At 39.6% G+C, this 12,570-nt stretch overlaps 1 protein-coding gene across 3 annotated transcripts; it reads right to left on the bottom strand.

Annotated features, from left to right (window-relative positions):
- Positions 1–1,050: 1,050 nt before the first annotated feature.
- On the bottom strand, positions 1,051–7,861 carry LOC112278693 (putative serine/threonine-protein kinase WNK6). Of its 3 annotated transcripts, none has more exons than XM_024512331.3 (10): positions 7,720–7,861; positions 5,965–6,146; positions 5,632–5,669; positions 5,196–5,423; positions 4,788–5,011; positions 4,363–4,520; positions 3,313–3,838; positions 2,795–3,101; positions 1,581–2,539; positions 1,051–1,168 (listed from the first exon to the last, which is right to left on the bottom strand). In XM_024512331.3, exons 2-9 carry the CDS (start codon positions 6,085–6,087, stop codon positions 1,603–1,605), a joined length of 2,541 nt encoding a protein of 846 aa, XP_024368099.1. In that variant the 5' UTR covers positions 6,088–6,146; positions 7,720–7,861; the 3' UTR covers positions 1,051–1,168; positions 1,581–1,602. The 3 variants fall into 3 exon arrangements, with proteins under 3 accessions (XP_024368099.1, XP_024368098.1, XP_024368097.1); XM_024512330.3 differs by lacking the exon at positions 1,051–1,168 and adding an exon at positions 6,398–6,936 and having other exon boundaries at positions 1,430–2,539; XM_024512329.3 differs by lacking the exon at positions 1,051–1,168 and having other exon boundaries at positions 1,430–2,539.
- Positions 7,862–12,570: the final 4,709 nt, after the last annotated feature.

Genomic DNA, 12,570 nt, shown 5'->3' with positions numbered 1-12,570 from the left:
CATGCTTAGGATTTTTCTACAGGCCATCAAAGCAGCTCATCGGTATTGACAAGATTCTTTGAGTTCTTGCATTTGCCAACTTCTGTGCAACTCATCGTCTCTATCAAAGAACTGGCCAATTGCAATTGCTGTCTTAGCAAATCCGATGTAACTGACAAGGTGTGAGCTGTCAACATGCAATGGGACGTGCTCCCACCAGAGGTGGGCATGAATTCTCCACACATGGTAACCTTAACCTAGTGACGGCACAAGACGACTGCAAGATGAAAACCATCCAAGCACGACAGAGTAAGTAAACGTATTAAGCAAATGTATGCCCCAACACGTGCCGAGGCCATTGTGCCGAGCAGCTTTTATGTTAAAACACCGTGGACGAAGAATTCCCACTACGCCTAAGTTAGGCTCCGCTATGATATTTTGGCTAGCACAAGATTGGTGCTAAGCCAACTTCTTATCCCTACAATACAAGGTTAAATTTGATGGTTTCCTGTTTTTGGAAAATGTACATTTCTTTTTAGTCATTTCGGGGAAACAATTTCAGTAAGACTTTGTATTTCGAGGAAATACAAATGAAACCACTACATCGTAACATATTCCAAGCCTACACCGTTTTAACACCAACAAGTCCACAGTAAACGTAGAAGCATGCTAATCAGACTGAACGATTATTACATCAGATTACACACCCCTCACATTCTGAAAACGGTAATGGAAGGAACTTTGGTTGGAGAACCAACTTATCAAATCCTAGCAGCGAATAATAGTGACATCAATTCCCCATCACCAAGGATCATAAAATATGTATGTATGCATGTAAGTAAAAATACGCAAACACACAACAAGAACATATAATAAAAATATTCTTTGGAACTTGTCCACGAGACAACCAAATGACTATACTAATACACCAACAAGGAGACAGGCCAGTCCCTTCAAAATAGCCCACTTCGATGGGTAAGCATCTAATTCATAGCATTTCATTCCATCACATGTATGCAACACAAATCATCTTAACGAAACCTCCCTAAAAAAAGAAAGACACTAGAGGAATTCACCGAAACCAAAATAAACGTTTAAATCGTATAAGCATGGTAAATAGATCCCAGTACAAAGAGGTTCACCTTCCAAGAGAACGAATGCAACCGTGCAGCCAATCCTAAACATAAATCTGTAAATAATATCCAATTACACCCATAAGGTCCACCAAGTATTCAAACAACCTCTATTTAACAACAAACCCCCACTCCAAAACAACAGAAATTCCTATCAACATTAAAAGCAAATAAACAAACAAAAATAATAAAACCAAAAAACCAAAATAAACAACAAAGGGCAAAACAAACAAAAGCGTAATCCCACAAACCTCCCCCCGTCCCCACCAAAATGAACAAACACAATTACCAATCTAAACAAAAGCCTACTATCAAAGTTACCGATTCTGAAACTCCATCAGAAATACCATTCGAATTGATCACAACTACCAAACAACAACCAGCACCAAAAATTGCATAATACATCGACCACCTGTACGAATTAAATCCTACCTCTACAAGCATCTGCACTACCACGCTACCACCCACCTCACGACTCGCTTCGCTCATTTCACCGCGCTCCGCCGCCCTCACCACTCATTGCACCGGATTCCCCACATCTATGCGACTTCCCCTGATCGCTTCCCTCAGCATCCGACCTCCATGCCGATCCCTCTCCTGACCTCTTGTCAATCACAACATGACCTTGCAAGTTGTGCCCCAACCCATACGCTTTTGGTGCGCCAAAAACTCTAAAATCCGCAGGACCGACACCTCCATTCCCCTCCGCACACCCCCTCCTGCCTCCCTCCTCCACCACCGACTTGCCGTTCCCACCATCCACACCCACCTGCCTCCCACACGCTGCGTTCGACATCGACCCGCTCGCCAATGCCCTCCTCGCCTCCGCCTGATGGAACGCCTCGCACGACGAATCCGTCCGCTGAGACCCAGGTGACACCGATCGCCCTGCTTCCCCATACGACGCCCCCTTCCCCCTCCGCCTGTTCCGAAGCCTCGACATCGCTTGCTCGTGCCTCCTGTGCATTTCCCGCAACTCCGCCCTCTGCTTCTGCGCTAGATGCTCCAGCTTCCGTGAAATCGCCTCCTCATCGTCTTCCTCATCCTCCCCTGAAAGCGCCAACTCCTCCTCAACGCTACTGTCCCCTCTCTCCTCGTTCTGATGCAGCACGTCCCACGGCTCGTGAGAGTACGCAGCAGTCCCCGCATTCCTCCGCCTCTCTACCAACTCGTTGAACCCCCCGCTCCAATCCCTCCCACCACCATGCTTCGAGCACGACGCACCCGATCCTCTCTCCGGCGACCCATCGTACTTCGACCCCTGATCCCCCGACTCGTCCCGTTCGTCCGACGACTCGCTCGTGAAGATCGGCTCTGAACCACGTCGAGAACTGCTCGCGCGCGCCGGATACGTTACTTCCTCGAATCGCCCGTGCATTGTGCCCTCCACCATCCTTGGAGGGGACGTCCCGCCCACCGAACACAACCTGCAACCACACGATCCGACATCCATCAACCCACCTTATACCTCATGCCGCACCCACACACACACCACAGTAACCGCCCCTCCATCTATTCCACCGCTCCAACTCAAAATACCACAACGCCCTCATACCACATTCAAGCAACCTCATCGCACACCGTCGTGCACTCCGCCTCCACTGTCCCTCCACAATCTCCCCCCGCGGTCGCCACCACAACTACATCCCAACCGTGCCCACGTAACCATCATCACCACACACCTTGGAGACACGGCTCGCCCCTTCCAACTCGAACTCGGCGGATCTTCCACCACAGAATCGCCTGATCCCACCTCGTCTGACCCATCCACAACTGTCGGGTACGCACTGTCTGCCTCCACACCGCCCTCATCCACGGCGACTCCAGGTCGCCATTCCGGAACCAGCGCCAAGATCTCTGCGTCGATCATCTCCGCTATCGTCGTCACATCCTGGTTCGACAGGTCCAGCTCCTCCACCATCTCGCTCGCAACGCACATTGCCGTGTCGCCCTCTATGTCGAAAGGGAAGTGGATGTTGCGGCTGTGACCTGCACAATGCGCTTCCCACATTCTCTTCACAAAGACTCGTCACGACAAACCACCTGCCTCGCCAAAACTCCCCACGCTAACTCTACTCCATACCCCGCCACTTTCTACTCTATACACGCTCGTCTCGCTATGCCGTCCACCCAAATCTCACTGCTACCACCAACCCTCCGTCATCCCAATCTCATCCCTTCCAACGCCAAGCCCACCCACCGTCATGATCAGCAATTCGCACTCTCAAGAATATTGTGACGTCGTCTTTCCGCTTCCCCTTCACTCGGAAATCGCGGCTGCTCCTCCTCACACGGTCTTTACCATACCGGGTGCTCCCCGAAGGATCGTCTTCCTCGTCCGAACGCCTTCCCGATGACGCTGCTGCCAACCTTCCAGAGCCGCGCCCCTCCGACCTCTCGTCGTCGCCGGATCCACCACCTCTTCTCTCCTGTCCGTAACCCCGTTCGTTGTCCGCCTCATACATACTGTTCAACTCCCCGCCCTTCTGCTTCGACGCGCTGTCCTCGCAAATCACCCCAAGCTCCTCGAAGTCATCCGCCCGCGTCTTTGACAGAGTAATTGTCGGCAGAGCCTCCACCGCTTCACGATCCCCCTCGCACTGCAGAAACGGGTCCACCAGAAGATCCCTTGCGGGAAGCCTCTTAGATGCCTTGGCCAGACATTTCTCCACAAAAGCCCGCACTTCCGGGTCCTTCACTTTATCCAGCGCTGCGGGTTTCTTCCCCTGCGCACACATGCGTACCAACACACCCCACACCATCAACCTTGCCACCCACCATCGTTTCTCGATAACCCCTCCTTCCCCAACAAACCTCGCACCGCCAACTCCTATCCTCCCCTTACCGACCTCCACTTCACTCTCTACGCGATGCTGTCATAACCACGGACTGCAGTCTTTCTCCCATACCCGCCCCTCCAAGTTGTGAACACCAAAACTCGCGTGCTCTCCAACACGCCGGAACCTATTTCCTATCCACGCCACCCTACCCAACTCAAACAACTGCTTTTCCAGCTCGTCTTTCGAAACGCCCACCACACAACCACAACTTTCTCATCGTCGCACACCAACCCCAAACCATACACCCCTCCGCTGCGCTATCAGCTTAGCGCACCACTTTACACACCAACCGCACTGCCTTCGTTACCCGTTTCATGCCGTCCTTTCTATTCACCCCACGATCCCCGCTCTGCGCCCGCAACCATTGCAATGATCCCCCCCCCGAAACAACAAACAAGTCCACCCCTTACCGATGACACTTTCTTGTAGATCTGCGCGGCGTTTGTGCATTCGCTGTACGGGTACTCGAACGTCACCATCTCCAGCAGGCACATCCCAAACGAGTATATATCCACCAGCTCATTGTATTCCTCTTCGTACAGCTCAGGAGCCATGAACTCTGGTGTCCCTGCCAAACGACCGCCCCCCTCCGGCTAAGCTTCCAATGCCACCTCCACAACAATCCACATCAACGCCAAATAATACCCCTCGCCCGTCGCTCCTCACTTTCACAACAGCTTCTCCCAGTTCTTTCAAACTCCCACACGTACGCCACGACCACGCTTTACCGAGCACCATCGCCCCCACCAGCAACTTCAACCCCACAAAACACTCCAACATTCACCCATCACTGTGGCTACACTACAGCCCAAACCCTCACAATCAGCCTACTCACCGATCACGCTGTGCGCTGCATGTGCCTGCCGAAGGATCGCTGCGAGACCCAGATCCCCGATCTTCACCTCTCCCTGATTGCCGTTCACAAATATGTTGTCGCACTTCAGATCGCGATGTATGATCGGCGGATCGTGGCTATGCAGGTACAGCAGACCCCGCAATATCTGCCGTGACCAATTCTTCACCGCCTTGATGTCCACGTGCTTGTGCTTCTTCCGGTATCTGCCGCCAACACCCACTTTCAGTACTCACCAACCACATCCACATTCATGCACCATCCCAATCCCAACCCCCTCCCCTGCTCTCCAACTCACCGCTCCCGTCAAACATCCAATCGCTCCACGTTCCTACGACCTACGCTACAATGCCAACACTAACACCCAACCCATTCAACCCCGCCACGTACTGCCTCAAATTGCCGGAAGTGAAAATCTCTGTGATGAAATTCACGTTCTTCGTCTTCGTGTCCACCCACGAATTGTAGAACTTTATTATGTTCCTGTGCTTCAGTGTCTTCAGCAGATGTACCTCCGAGTACAGCCGCTCCAAGTCCTCGGGGCTCTGCAGAACATCTTGCACTTTCACCTGGTTCCAAGCTACCTCGATACCCTCCACCTCGTCAAATGCCCGGTATCTGTACGACACCACACAAAGTCGACAACAGCGACATCGTCAAAACCTACCCATCCAAACATTTCTCACCACCTACATGCTACTTACTGGTTGCCTTCAAGCACAGTGATGCCTGCCAACTTCATGCACGCAAACAACAAGACACGCTCTATCCTTCAATCAACAACACCATCCACTGAAACCAGCTCGATTCAGAAGACTGGACTTACACTGTCTTGAAGGCCCCTTTACCCAATACTTCCGCATACTGTTACAGAAAAGAAACGGAGTCTCACACATTAAAATTTAAACCATGGGGATTTGGAGAAAGCAACCACTCGTTGACTATTGGAACAAGTTCTTTGTCATTCTTAAACAAACAACTGCTTGTCTTTTACTTTGGTACGTTTGATGCTCAGCAGTCAATACAGGAACTGAACTATTACTCCAGTCGGACTAGATTAAGGTTGAATGCACCAGTTTAAATGAGATTATTTTTATGATATAACATATCAACTGTAGTAGCTCTCGAATAGAAAAAGCCATGATGTCAGAGAACCTACCCGCCCATAGCGACCAGTCGGATCATTTTCAACAAATTCAGAGTCGTCTCGGTCGCTTTCATCGGGAAGCTCTACAGGACTCATGCTGTCACCGTCAGACTTGATCTGATGTTTATGTGACATTTGGCCCCTTCAGTTGATTGTAAATCCCCTCTATCGTGCATAAAAGAATTATTTGTGAACTGGATGTAGACATACCACGAAAGTGTTTTAGGTCATTGTGTATACGTGACAAGATATGGCAATCAAAGCCTTCGGGATCTTTCGTGAGCAAAAGCCAGCTGAAAGGACTACACATATTGCTTGAACTCAATGCCTACATGAGGTTACCGTTACGTCATCATTGATCACCCACACAAACGCACATTCGTGTAATGGTTAGAATAAAACAGCGATTCCACTTCGGACTGTGAGAGAAAAGGTCGGAATTCACCTCCTACTCTATCACAATTCCGAAAGGCGTCAGCAGTTATCACCATGAAGTGCAATTTTAACCCTGCAGCTTTCAACGATAATTCTGGATGGTGAAGAAACAAGCTGTGACCAACAGGGTCTTAAATTTCACCCTCTCAGATTGCAGCAAAGTGTGACCGAAACACTGCTAAACAATATGGCTTCGCTAAATCCTAGTCAAGACAACTGTACGCTGCAGGAAATACCGATCAGTGAACAGCGTAAATTTTCTTCTTAGCCTGCTGCCTCACAATATTGCATCGCGCCCAAGTAAATTGCGAGCTAGGCAACCTCGGACATTGATGCGAACTTCAAAACGCTCACTAAATACTCACAATCTAATCTACCTGAAAAAAGCACCAGAAGCGCGAACATATCTCAAGAACTTTCAAACGAACCTCTTCTACAAAACCCTAAAATGGAAATTCTCACTGCCCGACCCTTTAACGGCAACAGAATAACAGAAGCTTGAATGTCACCTCAACCTTCCCTTCCCTTCCCTTCCCTGTTCATCCGTGCCTGCAAACTCGAAGCCAGATATCTAGATTCAATGCGTTAAATTGGATTAGCTGATGGTGTACCTAGCCACAGAGCTAAATCATGTCCGAAAAGAAGCCAAGAAAACTTGATGTAGACGCCAATTCTTCAATTAATTTTTTTAATGGATTTATTCATTAACGTCCATAAGAAATCCCAATTCATTGTTCAGGAGAAACCAAACCATTGAGATTAAGGGTGACATGAACACCTGCAAAGTCCATAAAATCTTGGGTTTTTCCTGGTCTGAAAACGGTGCCAAATCCTTCAAAGAACTTTTCACAACCTAAAACCATTACTTCAGTGGCTTCACGGAAAAGTCCAAAAGGGACAGACGGACCACAGGAAGACCCAACCGTACCCTTGACACACGTCACAACCTTGTAAATGCAAAACCTAGAAATCCGGTCCGCAACGAGGTCAAGCTCATCATACTCTGGTGTACGAAAGCGAACTCAATACCAAGCTCAATCGCTCTACCGCACCACCAGCATGCACGACCAATAACAAATAGATCCAGGAGCCAAGATGACCCGATCCCAAGAGCACGCTCAGCAGCAGAAGAAAAGCAAGTTTCAATAAATGGTACAAGCCCGCCCGAAGTGTTTGTTAGACCTACTCACGGGGACTCCAGAAAATTACTCATTCAAAAACCACACATCCCCGAATAACTTGTTGCCCTCTCTGATTTCACGAGTTCGAAAAATTGCACTCTTCCCTCTGGAACACCGAAACAAATGTAACCGCAGCCATACACAATCTAACCTGCAGCGGAAAACATGCGGAAAGACTCGAGATCAATCTCAAAAGGGCGGTTGTCTTGAAAAGGGCGGTTGTCTTGTGCGGCGCCACCCCATCCTCCTTCGCCCCATGCGCGATGGCGATTGCCAGAGATGGCGAGGTAGACCTCGAGAACACTGCGAGAATGAGAATGGACTGCACAAAGACAAAGGGAGGCATGGCAGTCTATGACCGTCCCCCACTCCCAAAGTGGACCTTCGACCGAGCCTGTTGCTGCCCCAATCCGCCAGGGGTACTTGGCAACGTCCAGTTGTGACGGTATGCATGGCACTTGGGAAATTATATCTCTAAAGCTCGGAATGGATTTGTACACAATTTATTTTCTTGTCACATATTCAAAATAATTATTTTTTTAACACATGTTTTGGATTGAACTCAAAAAATTAAATCATGAATGCATATTTGTAGGTTGGATTTAAAAAATACGTCTTAATATTAGCTTATAAATTGGGAACCTTCATGATTGTTACAGCTTACAATAAACTTAATAAATTTTGTGGATAAATCTTTTAATTTTTTTTAATTTTTAAATTTTTTTAGAACATTATAGGGTAATTTGGGTGCATTAAGCTTTTTTCATTGAAAAAAAAAGTTATTAAATATTCGTCAAAGAGATTTGACAAAAAATAAATAAAATATATTATAAGGAAGTGAATTAAGTCCATTTTTGAATTTTTAAATTTTATTTTAATTCATATTCTTCTTGTGAAAAATAAGTATTTTGCTATCTTGCAATAACAAAAATATTTTCATAACTTCTGTTAATAAATTTAATTTTAGTATACAATTTTATATATTCTAAACATATTAATTAATGTTTTATATTATTATGTCTCTTATCAAATAGATTCAAAATAATTATAATGTGATTTATTAACTTTTTATTGTTGTAAACTTTTTAATTTATTAAGAAGTAATAAAGATTTTAACTCGTCAAAATAACAAATTACTTTGGAAATTGTGGTTCTTTTACCTTGTAAATTGATATTGTGTCAATTTTTAATAAAACACATATATTGAATGGTCTGTCATTTAGAAAATTTGTAGAAAGTAGTAATAAAATCTTTAATATAATAGAATTATGTGGATGCTACTAAAAAAAACTTACAAATATGTTGTATTTAACAACCATGTTATATTTAACAACTAAGAAACTTGTCAAATGATTTTTAATTATTATTTTTTTATAATTTTACGAATTATTATAAGAATTTTTGTAAACATCGTGCACAAGTATGCATACATTGCAGTTCACAAACATATTAATAAAAAAAACTAAAAATATTAATTTACTTCAATTTAAAATAATATATTTTTGAAATATTTTATTTCAAATAATCCTACTAAATTAGGCACTAATAATTTAATGCAATGAAAGGATAAAAATAATTATTAAAATAAGAAATTAATTCTTTATCAATTTTAAAATAATATTATTTATATTTCATTTGAATTCTAATTAAGACTATTAAGTTGTTGTTTAACTTTTTAAAACATCAAATCTAATTTTAATATGTTTATTTTAAATTTTTTAAGTTTAATTTTCTTTTATTTTTTCTTTTGTGTTAAATTATTTTGAATTTGACAAATTATTTGAAGTTTATAAGCATGCTGATAATTTTTCGTCAAACAAAATGTTGATTCAAGATAGAAGGCTAATTGTATCTAATTGGAAATAGTCTAAATATTTTTAAAAAAGTTGAAAAATAAAAATAAAAATAATTTTTTTGCTAAAAGATATCTTTGTTCAAGAGATATTGCTTGAAAAAGCATAATTATATATTTATTAAAAGTAAATTAAGAAAAAAAGTCTATTTTTTCTTGAAATAAATTAGAATGCTTAAATAAAAAAATAATATATATTATTATATTATATGAATATAAGATAAGTAAAAATTGCATATTAAAAAAGAATTAAATATTTTCAAAAAAAAGTTGTATCATTTTTTTAAGATTTTTTATTTTATTTTTTATTTTTTTCTTTTTCTTTTCTTTGTTGCCATAACCAAATGAAGTTCAAGCTAGGTGTTTTATTTGTAGATGCCTTTGCTTTGTATTATTTTTTATATGATTTTTTAAAATATTTATGTATTTCATTTAGATTCATACTAATATAATAGATTCTAAAATATTTTGTTTAAATGATTCTTTGCCTATTATTATGATTTCTTAATTTTATATATAAATATATTTTCTATGAGAATTAGTAGTAATTGTAGTTACATTATAGTTTATTTTGTATAATAATTCAATTAAGCAAATTATGACGATTTTAATTTCAATTATAATTTTTTTGGTAAGACTTTTGAGTTATAACTTATAAAGAGTTGATTATAATGTTATTATTTTTAATTTTATTTTTTTCTTTAATTGTAAAATTATTCTTATTTTTTCTATTATTCTTATTTATTTCATATGTAATCTTTTTATAAATTTTGAGTAATAAATTCAAATGTCTCAATTAATTTCTATGGCTTTAATAATCTTAACTTCTTATTTTGATATAAGAAATATTAGTCCAAATATTATAGTTGATTATAATACCATAATCATAAAATTAGAGCAAGATTGTGTATTGACCTTGCATTGTTCTCATACATTTCATCATAAACTTTTGATATAATCAACATTAACAGGCCTTGTGAACTCTACTTTTGGTTCACTATTTTATCGAGAACAATGAAACATGCAACTAATCCTAAGGCTATTTTGTCTCTCTACTTTATTCCATATATTTATCCCTCCTCACTTGATTTATTTAAGAGATAATAATTCCAATCCATATTTGAATAAATTGAGCTTGAGTTCTTTTCATCCATTGTCACATGACGTACAAAAAAATAATATTGCTTATTTAGACCTAGCAATTGTACATATTAGTAATAATCATATAACAGTTGCTGAATAGTTTGTAATTTTTTTGGATTCAATTATGTATTGTTTTGGATTATTTGTGGTCAAGTTTTAGGAATTTAGTATGGAAGTTTTTGCAATGTTTTATATACAATCATCACAAAAATTTACATCTTCTTTTGAAAAGATCTTGGTTGCGTTTGGAGGTTGCTATGTATTGTCAACATTTAGGAAGCCTCAATTGAAACTTTTGGATTTTTTCTTTTCTCAATTCCAGCTTGCTATGAACTCTAATTATAAGCAAAAGTAGCATAGCATCATCATGACAATTCTGGGTAGTAGGTGCGACATTAATGGAAATGAATGGTATCATGGCAGGGCAGTGCATATTAGGTTTTACCCATGGATAGGGATCAAGTACAATGTAAGTCATTGAATTGACTCATTTAAGTATTTAGGATTAAAAAAAAAGTACTTAATATGCTTTAAATCATAAGTTTTGTGAATCAATAGAGGAATTATTAGACAAATAGAAAAAAAGATTGCTAATAATGGATATGCAATCTAAAGTAAAATTTATTGAGAGAAACTTCTATAATAAATATGTTTTGTATAGCTAAAATTGGATGATGGATTAGTGGAAGTAGAGCTTGTTATTAAAAAAAAATATTAATAATAAAAAAATATAATAATAAATAAATAATAAAAATAGATTAAAACAAATCAAAAGAAAGGAAAGGAAGAAAAGAAGAGAAATAAGAAGATAAAAAAGAAAAATAAAATAAAAAAGAAAAATGAAGAAAAATAAAATAAAAATAGAAAGATGATAGTGTTACCTTAATGAGAAGTTTGCCTCTAAGTTATAGATCCTACATTAGCTCCTTAAAAAGATAGCCTAAGATAACATTAGCATCTTTAATAATAAATTTGATCCAAAAAGAAATACTCATAAAAAACATAAGTTTAACATATGATAATAATTTAGCCCTATATGTAGGCAAAAAATTTCAAAATAATAACAAGAAATCTTATTTTAATAAGAATTTCATAAAGAATCCATAAAAAGAGAGTAATACCATTATATTACATGATAATAATAATTTTGATATTGAAAAGAAGTATTTTTTTTGTAAGAAATCTAATTACTTGATTAAAGATTGTAAAACAAGAATAAAAATTAAAAATAATAATAATATGAAAAAAAACAAATATTATTATAAAATAAAATGAATTATACATGATAAAATTTATAATTAAATAAAACTCAAATTCAATGTGGTATGTGGATTTGGGAGCAAGTCAATATATATGTCATGAATTAGTAGGATTTATCAAATACATCAAATATAAAAATAAATAAGTTATCTATTTAGAAGATTCCTTGGGTAATCCATGATAGTGATAGATATTGTCATGAAAGATTTTAGTTATTTCTTTACTTGTAATAGATTTTGTATATGGTACAAAATATGCCATCTTAGTAAAAACGATCTATTATCACGAATATAGAGTCATAAGAACTTGAAATTGGAAGATCTATGATAAAATCCATAAAAACAAAAGATTATAGTTGTTTTAGAATAGATAATGGTTGAAGAAGTCCATAAAGTCAATGACGAGGAGTTTTTGAACTTGAATAAACGTCGTATGACTAAACAAAGTCTTTCATATCCTTTTACATTTGTAGCCACCAAAAATCTCTAGATATAAGCTCCAAAGTCTTTTTGTATCCAAAATGTCATACTGCTGGAAAGTTGTGACGTGCTTAAAAAACATGTAATCATGCTATTCCTTTTGGAACCTATAATTGACCTTCAAAATAGAATAGTTTGTTTTTGAATTTATACTTAGAATTATCTTGAAACTTAAAAGTAGGATTCTTGATATTGTGAACAAGAAGATCAGAAGACATACTTGATTGGATTTATTTCATAAGGGTCAAATCAACAATCAATATTGATT

The sequence above is a fragment of the Physcomitrium patens genome, chromosome 2, assembly GCF_059467195.1.
Source record: "Physcomitrium patens ecotype Gransden chromosome 2, ASM5946719v1, whole genome shotgun sequence".
Lineage (NCBI taxonomy): Eukaryota > Viridiplantae > Streptophyta > Bryopsida > Funariales > Funariaceae > Physcomitrium > Physcomitrium patens.
This window is presented reverse-complemented; position numbering and strand designations above follow the sequence as displayed.